Source organism: Opisthocomus hoazin, chromosome 11, assembly GCF_030867145.1.
Source record: "Opisthocomus hoazin isolate bOpiHoa1 chromosome 11, bOpiHoa1.hap1, whole genome shotgun sequence".
Taxonomy (NCBI): domain Eukaryota; kingdom Metazoa; phylum Chordata; class Aves; order Opisthocomiformes; family Opisthocomidae; genus Opisthocomus; species Opisthocomus hoazin.
Window position 1 is genome coordinate 24,065,629 of NC_134424.1, and position 16,775 is coordinate 24,082,403.

The 16,775-nt window shown below is 45.2% G+C and overlaps 1 protein-coding gene across 4 annotated transcripts; it reads right to left on the reverse strand.

Moving 5' to 3' along the window:
* Window positions 1-18: 18 nt before the first annotated feature.
* Window positions 19-12,358, reverse strand: TSEN2 (tRNA splicing endonuclease subunit 2). 4 transcript variants are annotated; one of them, XR_012765237.1, is made up of 12 exons: window positions 11,495-11,874; window positions 10,632-10,713; window positions 9,928-9,964; window positions 7,586-8,117; window positions 7,392-7,469; window positions 6,764-6,814; window positions 5,980-6,118; window positions 4,207-4,243; window positions 3,431-3,542; window positions 2,727-2,816; window positions 2,022-2,194; window positions 19-754 (listed from the first exon to the last, which is right to left on the reverse strand). XR_012765237.1 is itself a non-coding variant. In XM_075432642.1 (12 exons), the coding sequence occupies exons 2-12, from the start codon at window positions 11,666-11,668 to the stop codon at window positions 2,135-2,137; spliced, it is 1,392 nt and encodes a 463-aa protein (XP_075288757.1). In that variant the 5' UTR covers window positions 11,669-11,690; window positions 12,295-12,358; the 3' UTR covers window positions 19-2,134. The 4 variants fall into 4 exon arrangements, 2 of the variants coding, with proteins under 2 accessions (XP_075288757.1, XP_009939237.1); XR_012765236.1 differs by having other exon boundaries at window positions 19-1,804; XM_075432642.1 differs by adding an exon at window positions 12,295-12,358 and having other exon boundaries at window positions 19-2,194; window positions 11,495-11,690.
* Window positions 12,359-16,775: the final 4,417 nt, after the last annotated feature.

Genomic DNA, 16,775 nt, shown 5'->3' on the forward strand with positions numbered 1-16,775 from the left:
GTGCATCAGAATCCATGCTTCCTTGAAGTACTGTATTTTAATTGCTAAAATATAAGTACAACAGCAAGTATCAGTGCTACAGTACAAGTATCTAACATAAGGTATTTGATCCAACAGTACTGAAACACAAAGTACAGTCGCTACAGCTAGAAATACAACACCCTGCCATGTACAGTCACCACCTATAGACACCTGCTCAGCCTTAAAAAGCTATTATGCATAATTAGCATTTTCATTTTACATCTTTCTGGTAGAAGTCGTATTAAATTAAAGCAAGGGCTAGAAGATCTTCCGCCGCGTTGCCCGCAGTTTCCTGCATTCATGACATGGCTTTACAATCTCAGCTGCCTAAGTGAGCACGATTGGGGTTTTGTGCTTGGTGGGAACAGCCCGAGTGGACAGAAAACGTCCTGCGACCAGGAGGCAAACCCCCTTTAGAAAACAGCACAAAGCAAATCCCAGTGTCACTGTCACCAGCTATAACGTATCCTGACTGTTGCAGCAAAAGTGTTCTCTCATGACACAGGAAAAAGAAAAAAAAAAAAAAATCTAACGGTGTGGTGAAGGAAGGAAGCCTACTGTTCCAAGACAGATGGAATTCAAATGCCTGAATCCAAAGCAGCAATACTTAAAATGCAGCGTAGCTGGTACTTAAACCTTCTGGCTCGACTTGAAAGGCAGCTGAATACCTGCTGGGTTGGTTGGTTTGTTCTCCAAAAGTGGCTTAGCAACAGCAACCATCGTATTTAGGAACCTGCAACCCACATGATGAAATCTTACAAAAAAGCTAGAAAACAGCAGGCAGCGAGCGCAGCAAGGAGGAGCTGCTCAGCACTGCCCGTCGCCCTGCTCTGCACACAACGCAGCGCTGTCTCCCAGTCTGTTTCACGTGTGACAGGCCAGGGCAGAGACAGCTACGGGTGCCCGATGAAAAAAAAAATTATAGACTGTTGTCGTTGCTGGATAAAAGAGAAGAAAAGCAGCGATGAAACTGAGACTTACACTTGCCAAGCTGGAGAGACCGGCTTTCTCTCACTAGCTCAGGACATCTTCATTGTTTTGTACATGGCAACCCCACCCCAGACAAAAGCCAAGGGCATCGCCTGCGGGCAGGGCACCTGGCTGTCCCGCAGCAAGATCCAGCCCTGACGGGCAGGGAGGAATCTGACACTGCAAATCTCAAGTGAGGTCAGACGCCGCGCGGGAATGGGGAGTGGAGCCCAGCATTCCCTGCTGCCTGACACCTAATGCTGCTGTTCGGTGCCAAGACCCCAGAGTGAATTTAAATCCTTGCACATTCTGGGGAGAGCTCCTTAATTTGGAGTAGTGCTTGTGAAAATAACGACTTTTAGTTGGGACCGCCACATTCCAGGGTCTAGGCACCTAACAGCTACGTGGGGGCAATGCTCACTGTTGTGACAACCGAATCTCTTCCCAAATCTTACTTTGTGCAACTTCATGGAGTCTATAAAGTCAGTATTTGGTTGAAGAAGAATGGTACCACAGGTGTCCCAAAAGGTTACTTGACTCACTAGAATTACTGCTGGGTTTTAACTAGTTCAAAAACAGCAGTAAACTTGAGGCCGACCAAGTTTAAGCCCTCATTTTTGAAGAAATGTAGGGCCCAGTGCTGAGCTACAAAAGGAAGTCAGCCTTACAATCCCAAAGTTCCACCCTGAAGAATCTGAGGCGCTCCCAGAAACCCGTGTGACCCCTCACGGCTCCAGCTTTCAGGCAGACGCTCAGGTTTTGGACTTCAGCAGCTCTGCAGGCCGTAGTGCCCAGTCAGCACTAATGCCTGGATCTGTCAGAATATTAAGAATACCATCACTAATCACTGCAGTCCAGCCACCACTCAAAGATACACATTTGTAAGTTTAAACAACTGAGTATTTTGAGTTGGGATACGGCTTTAATTTTTTCTCCTTCCTATGCATTATTATAGTTCAATTACATTTTTCAGTACAACATTCTCTCCAGTAAACAGGGTGTACTTCATTTTAAACAGCACTTATACATACCAACTGCGTACGCTGACAGAAACCGTTCTGAGGCTCTGGTTCACCGTGAGAAGATCAGATAAAAAACAAGACATGGTTTTAAAAAAAAAAAAAAAAGAATTTTTCCTATGCAGTCAAAGTTCATCTTGCTCACTGCGCTCACGGGAAGACACCCAACGAGTTACAATCAGTTCCTGAAATCAAAAACCAGCAACTATTACGCAAGTGGGCAGGAAAGAAAGAAACAAAGCTCCAGGCAATCAGTGAGGGATGGTGATTAAGCCTTCAGCAAACTGACGCATGTTAGGAGACCACTGAGAAATCCCATTAGATGACCCACAGAGGTCCCTTCCAACCCCTACCATTCTGTGATTCTGTGACTACACTTCTTGCTGAAGCGAGCTGCTCTCTCTCGCATTTTTCTCCCTGCATTTTTAAGTATACATTAACCTAAGTCTCCATAGGTGTCCCTGTTTCCCCATGCAAATGCTTCCATTAACTGCAGCAGCAACGTTAAAATTTACAAGATCCTAAGTCTTTAAACAGTCTGCAATGCACTTCTGTGCCTTGGGGCACAAGGGAATCTAGTTCATTTTATTGCAGCGATGCGTGCAAAAGCCAACGCACGCTGCGGAGCAAGCACCAGTCCAGGGGGGCTCTGACAGTCGGCCGTCCAGCTGCGACAAGGCATGGCCATACAGGCGAGAGAGGGAAGTCACTGCTCACCTGAACCTTGATCCTTTTCATACATTCTGGTGTCGACATCTCTTTTTCAGACATGTCAGATGGTCTGATCAAATAGCATAACATAAGTTCCTGTCGGGAAACAGAAAACACGAACACATGAATTTCAACTGATTTCTTTCTATACAAGTATTAGATCAAGCAGAAATGGAGATACCAAGTTTCCTACAAGATGTCTTCTGCAAACCACGTTGGGGAGAGCTGTATAATACGCGTATCTCGTTTTCCTTATCAAAGCGTAATACTGCTACAGGATAAGCTGCAATGGTAACACAACACCTGAGCAGCATGGCTGTGAGTATGGCAGCCCTGCGTTTCAGGCTCTAGCATAGAGAAAATCTTTTGGAAACTCGCAGTTTCACTGTTCAAAAGAAAATCCTGGTAGGTGGACAGGGCTTTAAAAACAAAAGTGGCAAGCAGGAAAGAAGCATTCCTCAGGTCTGACTTGTGTTCCTCACACAACTTCTAACGTTCCTACAGGCAACAGAACTTCAATAAGCTTCTTCCAGAATTCATCTGGGTATTGACAAAGGATACTCTTGTTTGCCTGCTGGTGACCTAACCTGTTCTTCAGCAGACGAGAACCAGGATTCTCTTTCCAGCCTCACTCCAACTTGCCAGTCTTTGGAACTAAACTGCACCTTTGTCCTTTTAATGCTGTTTTAAAACTAGCACCTTACACTTACCTTCGAAGCGTTAACAGTTGTTCTGTTCAACCCAGACAAGGACTTCCAGCTGAGCGGTCTTCGAAGGGAACCTTCAAAATTATCATCCACTAATTCAGCAATGACAGAGTAACTGGAATACACAGCAAACATGGTAACTCACAGAAGGAAAATTACCATCCTACAAAGATCATGAAACTTTGGGATTAGAGCCTAAAAACTGGTGTTAAACAATATGCCAGCAAGCAGCAAGTGAGTTGTGACACTTAAGTCTCTTTCCACTCGCCAAAGGGGAGTAAAGATGGAACTGTGAATAGGCTTGGTGGCACTTTCCCTCCCCACCCTTCTGCTGATGTCTGTAGCGTTCTTTTATGAATGCCTATCTGACATTTATAATCAATTTATTATCTAGGAGTTCAACCTGACTAGCTAACGAATAAGGACAATTATCATACCTTAAGTTTTTTCTCCCAAACTACATAAATTATCCATACCATGTACTTTTAGAAGTCAGTATTACTAAATCAAATTACTTTCCTGGGTGCATTCATCGTACGAGTGTCAAATATGCTCACTGCAACTTATAATTTTTAATGTCTTACTACTGTTATATGAATTCAATGAGATTGTGTTATTTAGTACCTCTGCTAAAAGGACTTCTGCAATCCCAGTATGAACGCATCTGGCAAAATATTCTGAGTGAAGAATGTGTGCTTCACCAGTGAAGATACTAAATATGTGTGAGAGAAGTTTACTGATTTGAAAGTAAGAAATTAGACAAAACATGAGCTTCAAACCTTGCATGATAGAAGGCCGGACCTTTTCGATACAGCACTGAAATGAGAGAGAAACACCTCAGTTAGATAATCTCAGAGTTTCCATCTGAGTTTAATACCTGGGTCCGTAAATGTTTTCAAATGTTTTGTAAGTTTTAATTACACAAGACAAAACTTCACCGCTTTTGAATCCTGCTCAGAATTATGTTGTCCTAGCAAGTGGAGAGAGAGGGAAGAGACAAAAAAAACCATGGGAGCAGCAGGGTGACTCAGGGCAGGCGAGTGGCAAGCAAGAGATACAGCAGAAGAACCAAAGGACAGTCAACAGCTGCTGGGGGGAGAAGTTTAGGATGGCATTTTTCTGCAACAGACTTCATGCTTTTAACACTGTATTCGCAACAGAAGTTGAGCCACCGAAGTACAAGTAAAAAACCAGAACGAGCCATTGAGTTTCTGGTCTAAGCAAGCATTTTCCACAAGTTTTGGGAGAGGCGAAGTGTGTACAGACTGCCCACAGCACCCACTAGAAGTTCCTCCTCTGTCCACGAGCACACAAGACTCATTGCAGCTGGACTGGTGTAACGGAGCTAAATGATTACGTTTCCTCTCTCCCCTCTGTCACGAGCTCGTCAGAGGGGACTGACTTTCAGTAGCACAGGTTTTCTTACACCGCTGGCTAGCACAGACCTGGCCAGGAAAAGGACGAGCAGCATTTCATTGCAGCAGTGAGCATGATTTGCAAATTGTCCACTATTGTAGTAATATCCGTTCTAAGAAGGTACTGCCAAAGAACAAGAAGCTAGAGGAACTCAGGAGTAAGGCAGAACTCTTAGCCTTAAACTAATCCAATTCCTTTGTCTGGCACAAATGCAAAGGCAACGATATGCTAAATGACAAATAAAGGCCAGAACACAAACGAACGGTGAACAAACTAATATCAATTTCACGTATACATCAGGTAATCAATAGCAAAACCCCATCTACAATGCAGGGTACTAACAGTGATGCTGAATTCAGCCAAACCTACCTGCTGACCTGGAGGACTAGCTCAGCACCACCTCGACAGAACCCCCCAAACTGTAAAACTGCTTCAGGTGGTATCAGAACACCTGCTGGTTTGTATGCATACATAAAAAATATCTCCCTTTATGCACACTGTGCTGTGGCGACAGGCATTACTGTGTACTGTTCATGTTGATGTGAGCTGAATGTAGTTCTTGAATTACTTAACAAGGGATTATGGATACTACCAATTCCTTCTGTACAATTAAAACCCCCACCATTAACAAACAAGCAAGTCCCTTCCCCCCCCGACCCTGCCGAAATTACCCATACATAGAAACAGTCTTAGCAGTACGTTCAGCAGAAGTCCAGCTTCCATTAAACAGGCTGAAATATGAGATGCACGGACTTCGACGTGAACTGGGATCTAGACACAAACCTGCTACTCCAAAGACTGTCCTGTTAATACTGCAGAAGATGTGTTTAGATGGGGCAGAGAAACTTGGGAAGAGAATTTCAGTGCAATCCTGCACTAGTTACTGACCTCATGAAGCACAACAACAGGCCTTTCGAGCTATCTCTTGAGCCAGTGGATGTGGGACCTTACACTCCACTCAGCCCAGCTTCACTGCTCACCTAGCCTACCCAAAGGTGTCTGCTGCCCACTGCAAGCAGCAGAGCCTGCTCCGGTCACGCAGCTCCCGTTACTGCATTCATCTTCGGCACTGGGGTTTGCACTGCCTGGAAGGAAGTCAGGTGTAAATTACTGCGTTTCCTAAAGGAGCTACTTACAGAGATCAGTTCCGTACTTCAGTCCGACTTTGGGGACCCAGCCCCTACTGCGGAAGTAGTGATACGCCATGTAAGTAGTTTTAAAGTTGGGCTTCACTTCACTGAAAAATTCCCATAGCTTCACAATAGTTAGGGGCTCCTAAAAATCAGAACCACAGGCATTAACCTGACTATATTAATATTACAGCAGATCTAGAATACTGTGTGTAGTAGAGCATAACAGCCAAACACCAAATATCACAGTCCACTGCAAAGAGCACGAACTTTGGGCAATAAAATACAGAATCCCTCAATAAAAGACAGAAACCTGCTGGGGTTTTTTTAGCATTTCAAAAGCAGTCCCATAATGCCATTGTTTAAAGGAAAATCGGAAATCTTAAACTAGAAGCATAGGTTTCAATTATTTTGTCATTACATTAACAGTAGCTTGATATACTTGTAAATTAATGCTTCATACTCTAAGGAATATTCCTGGTTCGGGGAGTATTGACTAAATTATTCCTCCCATACTTACGTTTCCCATATTTCAAGCACAAGTTACAACAAAAACCTTTCTCTACAGAAAAGCTGTGCTTAGCTGTATTTGCCTGGTAAACATAAAACTTTCAAACTAGCATTTCATAAACAGACATATTACTTAAAAACTTCCCGATTATTCTGTTCGGTTCTTCCTCCTTCAGAGTTAACAGCATAAAGTACTGCCACAGCTGGTAAAAATTTCAGACCAAAAACATATCCAAACTAATGGTATCCCCAGTAACCCCAAATTAATCAAATCTCTTACCTCACCGTAATAAATACTTAAACATCCCAGAGCATATACCAAGAAAAAAGCCTGAAAAAATAAAACGGAATAATTTTAACTGATAGCTAGACTCTTCCTGTCGTTTATATTCCATGCAAGAACAAAGGCTCAAATCAATTTAATACAAGAATGCTAACGTTGGCAAGACAAACAAGTTGCCTGAAAGCTTCCTTTGAGATTTGTCTTCACGAACTTTAATGCCAACACACAGCACTACAACAGAAGTTACACATGTGCTGCAGACTCATGAAGGCACTGTGTTACAGCTAATACATGTGAATATATTTAGAAGCAGCACAACAGAGGCAGGAGTTACATAAATACGATATTCCTGGTGTTTCTATACTTCAGTCCTATCACTGGTCTTTTTGTCAGTGGGGTTATTCACATAAAGCGAACGGGATTGGACCTTACTCTTTTTTTAGCCAGATCATGTAATTATCGCAGGTTATTAGAAATCAGTTTAGTGACTAAGATAATCCACATACTTAGGAGACACAGGAGCACTCTGTACTTTAGAAACAGGTATTAAATTATGACGTAACACAGATTAATGTTTACTTTTGGGATTAAAAGTAAAACAACTTGTCCTGTATTTGAAACATACCTCTTCCAAGCTGAGCTGTAAATATTCAAAAATTCTAAATGGATTTCTTCTGCATACTAGTTTTTCCTTCTTGACAACCTGCAAGAAAAAAATTACTGCATTACTAAAACTGTAAACTGGAAAAAATACCAAATTCTGAAAATAGCAGTGATTATGTAATTTTTGTAAAAGATTAGGATACTCTTTATCCTTACGTGTCCTTGCGCATGAGCAGAGCCATCTTCAGGACACAAGCCATCTTCTTCCTCCTCTTGCACCAACACGTATTCTGGAGCACACTCCTTTGACTTGATCATCTCACAAGGCCCTTGCTGAGCGCTCCCCTTCGCCTTGCAGCCGCAATGCCCAGGAAAGCCATGCTTCTGGCAAGGCCCTTCAGCCCCCTCCTTCAGGTCACCTCGTTCCTGCTCCTGAGAGCCCCACACGGCCACAGGATCAGACTCCGGATTTCCTTCCAAACAGGCCTCCTTGCAGCCTTCATCCTGATCCTCAGGACTCAGGGCTACTACATTGCCCGTATATGTAGAAGATTGTCTGGGAAGTTCTGTATTTTCTGTGTTTGGGCCCATTCTGTTGCAACTATTATCGGTTTGTTCAGCTCCATGCTCTTGCAAAAATGGTAGCTCAAGAGGTTTAGTGTAATTCTCAAGAATCCTGGTAACCGAGCAGTCATCAAATCCTTGCTCTCGCAAAATACTTTTAGCCCACTGAACATGATACTGGTACCTAGTAAACAAGTAAAGTAAATGAGAAGTTCTAGGGCATTACATCTTTCAATTAACATCTTTAAAAAAAAAAAAAAAAAAAAGAAGATTCAGCACAGTTCACAGAAAAAATCTGAACACACATCCCCATAACTGCCATGCAAAACGTGCACAACGTAGTGGCAGTCCCATCTTCAGGAGGCTCAGACCACATCACTTAACATCAAGGTTCTGCTACCTTCTTTGGCTTTGTTTTGCCTTTTAAATTTCTGTGGCAGCAAACACCACTACTGAACCCTGCACAAGGACTACTGCTACACAGTTTCAAGAAGCAAGACTCTCACCAGGCAAAAACTCACTTCTCCCACGGAAGCCTTAAGCCTGAATCCCCTGCAAAAACATCTTGGTATCAGAGCTTGCATGATTAAAATATGGAACAAGACTTTGCATATAGATCTGTCACACACTTCATCTGTTGCACAGCCAACTACTGAGAACAGTATCTTCAAAACTCTGTTTTAACTATCTTTGAAACAGCAATGGCATAGCAAAAACACCAGCGTAAAAATCTTAAGCAGAAACTACCTTTAGTTTTAACCAAAACCCTCATATCCCTGAGAAATAACCCCATCAGTGAGATAGTAGCTGGAAGATCTAATATTTTCAATTATGATAATCCCAGTTGTTAGTTTTTAGTGCCCCTTTCATTATTTCCCCTTGGAGGATAACGCTAATATTCACCTGAAGACATTAATCTTCATTCTGTGAAAGTCACAGGTAGCAGAGTCCTTACTCAAACCTGGACAACTCTCTTACAATGTTCGTTATTTCCCAAAACAAAATCCTAGCACAGCAATTACAGTTATGAAGAACTGCAAAGACAATTAAATGCAAATTTCATGTGTCAACTCAAAATATAAGACTCTCTGAAGTCTCACAGAAAAACGACATAATTCAGCGCTGTACTTTGTTATAAAAAAATAGACTCCTCTGTCCTATGATTTAATTACCACATAATTCGCGCTTACAGATCTCTACTGAGATCTACGTGATGCATCTCCCACACCGACAAAATGACACTTTTATTGGTGCTCAGCTGTATTTGCTGACACATAAAGCAGTCACAAAGACTAACAGGAATCACAAATGTTTCTGCAAGTATCTGCAGTAGTAGCGATACTGCTACTGTTTGTCTTACCCGAAGCTGAGGACTGAAGGAGCATGACTTTTACATTTAAGGAAGGTACAATTTTTAGAGTTATCGTAGGGTTCAAGCAAACAGAGTAACTAACTTGCACACTCTTACAGTTAGTTCATGTATTAGTTAAGCAGAACAAAGCACATATGTGGCCCAACACTCTGTTTTGTAAAATGTACAAACTAGCAATGTTAATATAGACTTTTTTTTTAAAAAAAGTAAAACATTTATCTGTTATAAAAGTTCAAGAGCTGCTTCAGCCCACGCTATATTAATTCAATAAGGAATTGAGAAAGTTGTTTTAAATAGCCTGCCCCAGAAACATTTCTTTCCTGTCCTCTGCTCAGAAACAAGTTTATTATGGTTAACGTTATTATGGATTAATTACCCGCACCACTATGCACGCACTCAATCTTGGCTTCAAGTCAGCAATTAATACATGCAAGCTTACATGAAAAACCATGATGAATATCACCTACTCTATTTCTACTTTTTCTAACATGATTTATAAATTAAACACAAAGAAATAGCAGCAAGTCATCAGCATGCATATAGCCAACCATCTGAAAACCAGTAAGACAAAACATAAAACAGAATCACCGGCTTTCTAAAAACAATGAATAAATTAACTTACTTTTTGGATGCAATTATAGGCATGTTTACATTAGCACCTGTATAAAGAAAAAAATCATACATTGTTTCATCAATATAAAAATGTTTTCATGTGATTTTGAACACTGAGCTAATCTGTGGCCTAATATCTGCCTACATTTTCAGTCCTCTATGCCATTTTGGTCCAACCTGTACTCAAGAAGGATACAGCAGGACCAGAAAAGGTACTGAGCTAATGAAGACTGATCACTCTGCATAAGCTGAACTAAATCTACTGTTTTTCTCTGGCAAGTAAAAAGACAGTCTTTCTATAAACAGCTGAGGGCAGGCGAGGCAGAATTAGCTATAAGCAGATTAAAAACGGCGCGTATCTTTCCCTCATGATTTCATGGACAATAAAATCTAGAGATTCAAACGAAGAAACACTGCACAGTTATAGGAAGACAAGGCCAAGGATGGTACCGCTACTCCCAGACTTCCCAAGCCACAAAGCAGCGAAGGCTGGAAGAACGCCCCGAGGAGCTACGGACGAGCGCTTCCTGCTCTTGTGCTTCTCCTAAGCCTCTTTCGCTGGCTGCCATTAGGCGTGGGGGGAAGGAGCCTGGGCCTCACCCAGCAGAGAGGTATTTTTCTGGGTGTAATTTATACACATGTATCGTCAATGAGTGAAGAAAAGTGAAAAGTACTATTAGAATAGTGATGGAGGTACAAATGGGCACCATTTACCTTGCCATTTAGCAACCAGTGAAGGATCTGAAATGCTGTACACCGGTCGACTTCTTGAAAGGATACCTTTCCCAAAATAGCCCTTCAAAGAAAAGGAAAAATCCTTGTTACATCATGACAAAAATCAACTTATTTCCAAACTATAAAATGTTGACTTCTGAGATCAGGTGAAAAAAATAACTGAAATTCTGCAGCATTTAAGCTTGGCCTAAAGGTTGTCGCTTCGCTTCCAATAACTGGCTCATGGTTGAACACCTGCACGCAAAGATTTAACCAGTGGAGGGTGCTGGGTCTTCTGCCTCAACTCTAAATATTCGCCAGTTGACAGCTCCGAGCAGACCTTTGAAGGCAGATGCAGCAGAAAACACCGGTGCATCGAAGTGGGGACAACGCCTGGCAGAAATCAAGGGGATGGATACAGCTGCTGCGTAAGAGTGGTGGTGAAATGGTGCTCGGACATAAAAGGCTTACTGCAGCTGAATCTACTCAGGAAGAAAGCACGCTGAAGTTCAAAGAATTATGCAAGCATTTATAAAACATTAATATTCCAACCTCCTGCGGTTTAAAAACAAGAAAATGCTTTTGCAAGGTTGCATAAAATGCTGAAAGGAGAAATAAACGTAACAAATGTTAAGTCTTTGCAGCTGTTTTTCACCTCACAACGTCACTTCACTCCAAAATATATTTGGTGGGATAAGAATGAAATATTTTTCACATTTGATACAGAATATGTGCCTTGTGCTCTCTCAGGACAGGAGGGAGATGTGGAGGATGACTGGAGGCTGACGGGGAAGGGAAGCGTAAAGGCTGGCAGATTTTAACAAGCACCATGCTTCACCTCCGTTTAACAGGGCAGACAGCACCTTGTTATAAAGCTGCTCGATGTCTTCAGGGTTCCGCACTACAACGTTGTTGTTAATGATCTCAGCCTGGCACATTCTGAAGTCCTTCGCGCCTGCACCCACGGGAAAGGGAGACTCGTACGACTCAAACACTCTTCTTTTCCTCCTCGGGGGATGGAAAACCGCTTCCGCCATTTCCCGGTATTAACGCTTTCCCCTGAGAAGCGGGAGCAGAGCAGGCGAGGGTGAGGAGTCACGGTTCGCCCGCCGCAGAGCCTTCCAGCAGTGCTCCCCCCCCCCGGTCCCCGCCGCAGCCCCGCGGGGCGGGCAGGGACGGCGCCCGGCCCAGCGCCCACGCAGCGACCCCACGCCGGGGCCTGCGCGCAACCCTCAACAAGCAGCAGCCGCGGCCTCCCGGGCCCGAACGCAGCCCGCTCCGCGCAGGGCCGGGGCCGGGCTCCGAGGGGCGAGCCGCGCCCCGCCGGGATCCTCGCCCACGAGGCGGAGCGGCCGGCGCCCGAGGCTCCCGCCGGGGACCGGGCACCTTCCCCGTCAGGCGGCGCCACCGCCACGGCCCCGCCGCGGGGCTTCGGCGCAGGGCCGGCCGGCACCCACGGCTCCGGACCCCGCCGCCAGCGCGGCGCCGCGCGGCCGCGCCGCCACCCACGCAGCAGCCTGCCCGGCCCGGCGCCGGCGGCCCCGCCCGGGGCGAGGCGCTGCGGAGCCGGGCGGGGAGCGGAACGGGGCGGCCCGGCCCGGCCCGGCCCGGCCCCGCCGCTCGCCCGTCGCCACAGCAACCGCGCGCGCCACGCGCCCCTCACCGCCGCCCGAGAAGGCCGCGCGCCGGCGGGCAGCGCCGACAGACCCCGCCCCGCGGGCGGCCGCGCATGCGCATACGGGGGGGGGGGGGGTGGGGGGCGGCGGTGTCTCGCGGGGCGCGCGGCGCGTTCCCTCACGGCGGCGGGAAGGTCCGTGCGGTCGTCGGGGGCTGCAAACGGCCCCGCAAATAACAACCGCCCGGCGCTGGCGAGCCAGTAAAGCCAGAAGAACGCGGCCGTCGGTGCGGAGCGCCGTCCTGAGCGCCGCGCCTCAGGCCCTGCCTCAGGCCCTGCGGCCGGTCCCCGAGCCGGGCGGGCTGGGAGCGGTGCCCGCGCAGCTTCTCCAGCTGGCGAGGAGCCGGCGCCCGGCTCTGCTCGGGCAGGCGGTGAGCTCGGTGCCGGCTGGGGCCCTGCCTCTCCAGCTCGTACGCGCCGCTCGGCGCAGCCGCTCGTGCTGGCCCTGGGGCCGTGTTGTGAGGTGCCACTGTCAGAGGAGGAGCGTCAAGACGGCTTGGCTCCGGGGAGGCAGACCCGAGAGAACTCTGTCCCGTTTTCAGCAGCGCGTTCACTGATGAGAAGTCGTAAAAATACATCATTCCTACGAGGTGTTTCGTATCTATCTTGTGCCCGTTTTACAGACAGACTTGTGAGGCACGGGGCGGGGGCAGTGGTGGTTGTAAGGCCATGCAGGAAAAGTAGCGCAAACCACGAGAGTACGAAGCTGGCTTTCTTGCAGTTATTTCCTACGGAGGCCCACCTCATACACCAGCGAAGGAGTGTCATGTCATTGTGAACGCTGAGTCACGGGCAAAGTGCTGAAGCTGAACCGCAGAGGAGCCTGTTGTATTCCTGTCACCAAAGGACGCAGAAATGCTCTGATGACTTCAGGTTCACTCCCAGAGCTCTGCCGCTGAAATACCCGCGAGTTAAAGTGTTCTGGGCAACAACATCAAAGTAAGCCAGTGTCAAAGATGTCACTTTATTTCAAAATTCCCTCTAAATTTATCGAATCAAGTTGCTTTTACGTGGAAGCTGAGTCTATCTAGGCTAGATATATCTGTATTTTCTCGTTGTGCAGACACATTGCAATGAGACTTACATTGCAGGGAGAAGTAGACAAAACACAAAAAAGCAATGGGTCAGTTGCTTTCCCTCACACCTCATTATCTTCACACAGCCTTCAGAGGGAAACCGCAGCATACGCCATTCAGTCAATTAACTGAATCGCACTCGTATTTCTGCTCCCGTTTCTGATTAGAAGCCCAGATTGAGCTTCAGCCAGAAATTTTGCTATCTATCTGAAGGGCAAGCTTGCTTGAAGATGAGTCATGCCTGTATTTTTTTAGAATATCAATAATTCTGCAGACCCTTTCACAAATATCTGGATCTCCCTTATTGTGATGAGACAGCAAATGTCAAAGCGGCAGCTAAATGGCTAGGCCGTAGCTGTGAAAAGCAAACCCTCAAGATGACAGTGAATCACAAACTGGGAATGAGGCAGAAATGTCACACTGCTGTCAAGAGCCACGAAAAGAGTGGCACGAGTGACCTGTGAGGAAAGACTGAAATAACTCAGTCTAGAAAAGGTGAAATGGGCAAGACAGACCCTCGCAAAGAGGGAGACATACATCGTTCTGCATGACCACTGCAAAATAAGAGGAGGAGCAAGGAGATTATCCAGCAAAATATTATTGCACTTGTGAGGTGGGGACAACACTGTCATTGCCTGGGAGGATTGTATGATGTCCACTACTGGACATTTTAACAGCAGGTTGGACAAACGTCTTTCAGGAGCAGTTCAAGTTAATCCTGCCTTGAGACAAAGCACTGCGCGAAAAGCACTGAAGGTCCCTTTCACGGGAGTTTGCAGGATTTATCCTTCCAGGAGCTTTTCTGATCCACCTGCAGTGCATCAGAAAATGCAACGCTCTGTACTGCCCTACAGAGGCTGAAAGGCTGCAGCTTTTGTTAAAGCATCTTTCAGATTCCCAGATTTTGGTTCGGGAATGTCATTACACGAGCAGACTGTTTTGCGTTGTCTCTGGCTGATTCACTGCTTCTAATGAACCGTAGAGTCACAGGTTGGAAAAGACCTCTAAGATCATCAAGTCCAAATGCAGAGTACTTGATTGCTTACTGTTTCTTGATACTCAGCTGAATCATGCCATTGCTCTTAATTATTAAATGAAGGTCCAAACCGGTGTCAGCTTTCTGCAAAGGCCAATGCGACCCTCTTTTCCAAATCATGATGAGAACAGCTTGGTTGTGACCCTTCAGTTCTAGACATCCATTGCCTCGAACTCTGACACGGTTGCCTCGGCAGCACAGTTTTCAGCTGTCCGTTGCCTGGCTCTCAACGTCCCGACGTTTGCCTTGCCGTCCCCAGAATTTCCTGCAGCGTCGTCCCACCGGGGACACTGGTGTGTGCTTGGTAGTCCCTCTGAAGGAGCAGTAGGTCTCTCCCAGGCGAAGTTGCTGGCTTCTGCTCTGTGTTGTTACAGGATTTCTCAGTCGGTGGTAGAGGAGTAGAACTGAAATGTAGTTGCGATGGGAAGATGTGCTCTCACCACCAGGCTTACTGAACTCATTCTGTGACCACATGCGTGGTAATATCCTTTAAAATCGACAAAAGCACTTGCAATCATGTGCCCTCAGCCATTCTGTGGCTTATTGTGTCCTTCCACAGCAACAGTCGTATTACAAAGTTCGTCTGGAATCATTTAGATGAAACATCCATTTATACAGTAAGAGCTCATTTAATATTATATTAATTAATATTTAACAGCTAATATTAACTAATTTTCATGCTGTGAAGATTCTACTGCCAGTAAAACTAAGTTGCCATATGCAGGAAAGTGCTAGGGAGTTTCGTTATCCAAGGTGGTGGTTTTCTGGATGTTTGGGGACGTCTATAGGGAGTTGGGAAGTTAATTCCCAGTCCTGTCTCAGCCAAAACATACAGGCCAGGTACTCTGTAAATACATATTTTACATTCTTAGACTTATTAAAAGAAACAAAAATGTCAGCCTGTGTAGCACTCTGAAGGAAGTTAGTCATAAAATCGTAAAAATATCACCTGTTCCTGTAGTGTCTTTAGGTAATTTTGGACTGCATACCCCCCCCCCAAAAAAGTTTTGCATAAAATCCCATGAAATCCATAGGGATTCATCATTAGGTTCATTTCTGCCTCTGGTTTCCACAGAATGTTCCTGTAAAATTTCCTTACCCCGTACTAGCTGTAGTCCGCAACGAAACACGATGACCCTTTCTTCTCGGTGAGGCTCGCTCCTTTCTCACAAGGTGATTTGAGCAGTAGTTGGGGGATGGGCTGCAGTTATTTACATTAGCCAGCTCCAGTTTCCCCAGACTGACAGAAATTCCCATGGAAGTTCTGGTTACATTAACTTTGACAGAGATGCAGGACTGTTTTTGGAAACTTTAAAAAAACCCAACTTGGGAATAGTTTTCATTTTTATTAAAAAGCAGTATCTTCATTTTGTTTATTAAAGAAATAAATCAAGGTTAGTTTCTGCTTAGTTTCAGCTGGTTTTCACAGGAGACAAAAAAAGAGAAGTCAGACAAATATTGGCCAAGCATCAACCCAGTAAGAAATCCCACAACAGCAGAAATCCCGAGGTGGATGGCAATGAAGTGAACAGCATGAGAACAGACAAGATTAAAAATGAGTACGTCCTTAGCATACTTACTTCAGGCATGGAAAATGATTTTGTGTTCTTGGAGGTTAAACACAGTCCGATGGCGAATTCTTACAGAGCCGTTTGATCCAGATGACATCCCACCACATCAGTGCCTCTCTGCAGACACCTCGGTGCACAGGGTCCCTTGTTTTGTCCTCGTAGTTAGCTCTCATTTTGTGTTACAGACTATAGGCGTTTGAAAATATAAACGTTAATTTTTGCTGCATGAAGGCTTTCAACACCCCTAAAATTATCACTTTCCTTCTCCCCATGGAAACTAATGCAAAAAGTCTGAGCCTGCAATTTCAGGGGAAGTTAAGGGCACTTACACCCTCTGAGTTTTGCCCATCCCTGGAGCTCCAATATCAGATTTATTTACCTTTTGTTGAAGGAACATTTGTTTCTTCATGGCTCGTTAGCTTTTCTGCTTCATCAGTCACTTAGGTAAGCTGTCAAATGACTCACAGCTTCCGTTTTGCCGAATTCTGACTCTGTCACCTTCAGCTCATGCAGTTAAGCAATGGGCCGGGCAAGGACAAACCTCTCCAGGTTCCAGCAAGATAAAAGTCCGTTTCATTTTTTTGTCTTTCCGTTGGGATGAAGGCTGTAGCAGTTAGCTCTCTCCGCTAGATGTCCATATTTCAGCAATTTTCACTTACTAATTCAGTGACGGTAGAGGCCGGGTGCAAAATGCATAAAAGTGCTACGCTCCATTGGAAGATGTAAATACAAGATAGATTTTCATATTAGTGAAGTTGTGCACCTGGCTCGCTGTTTAAAAAGGCG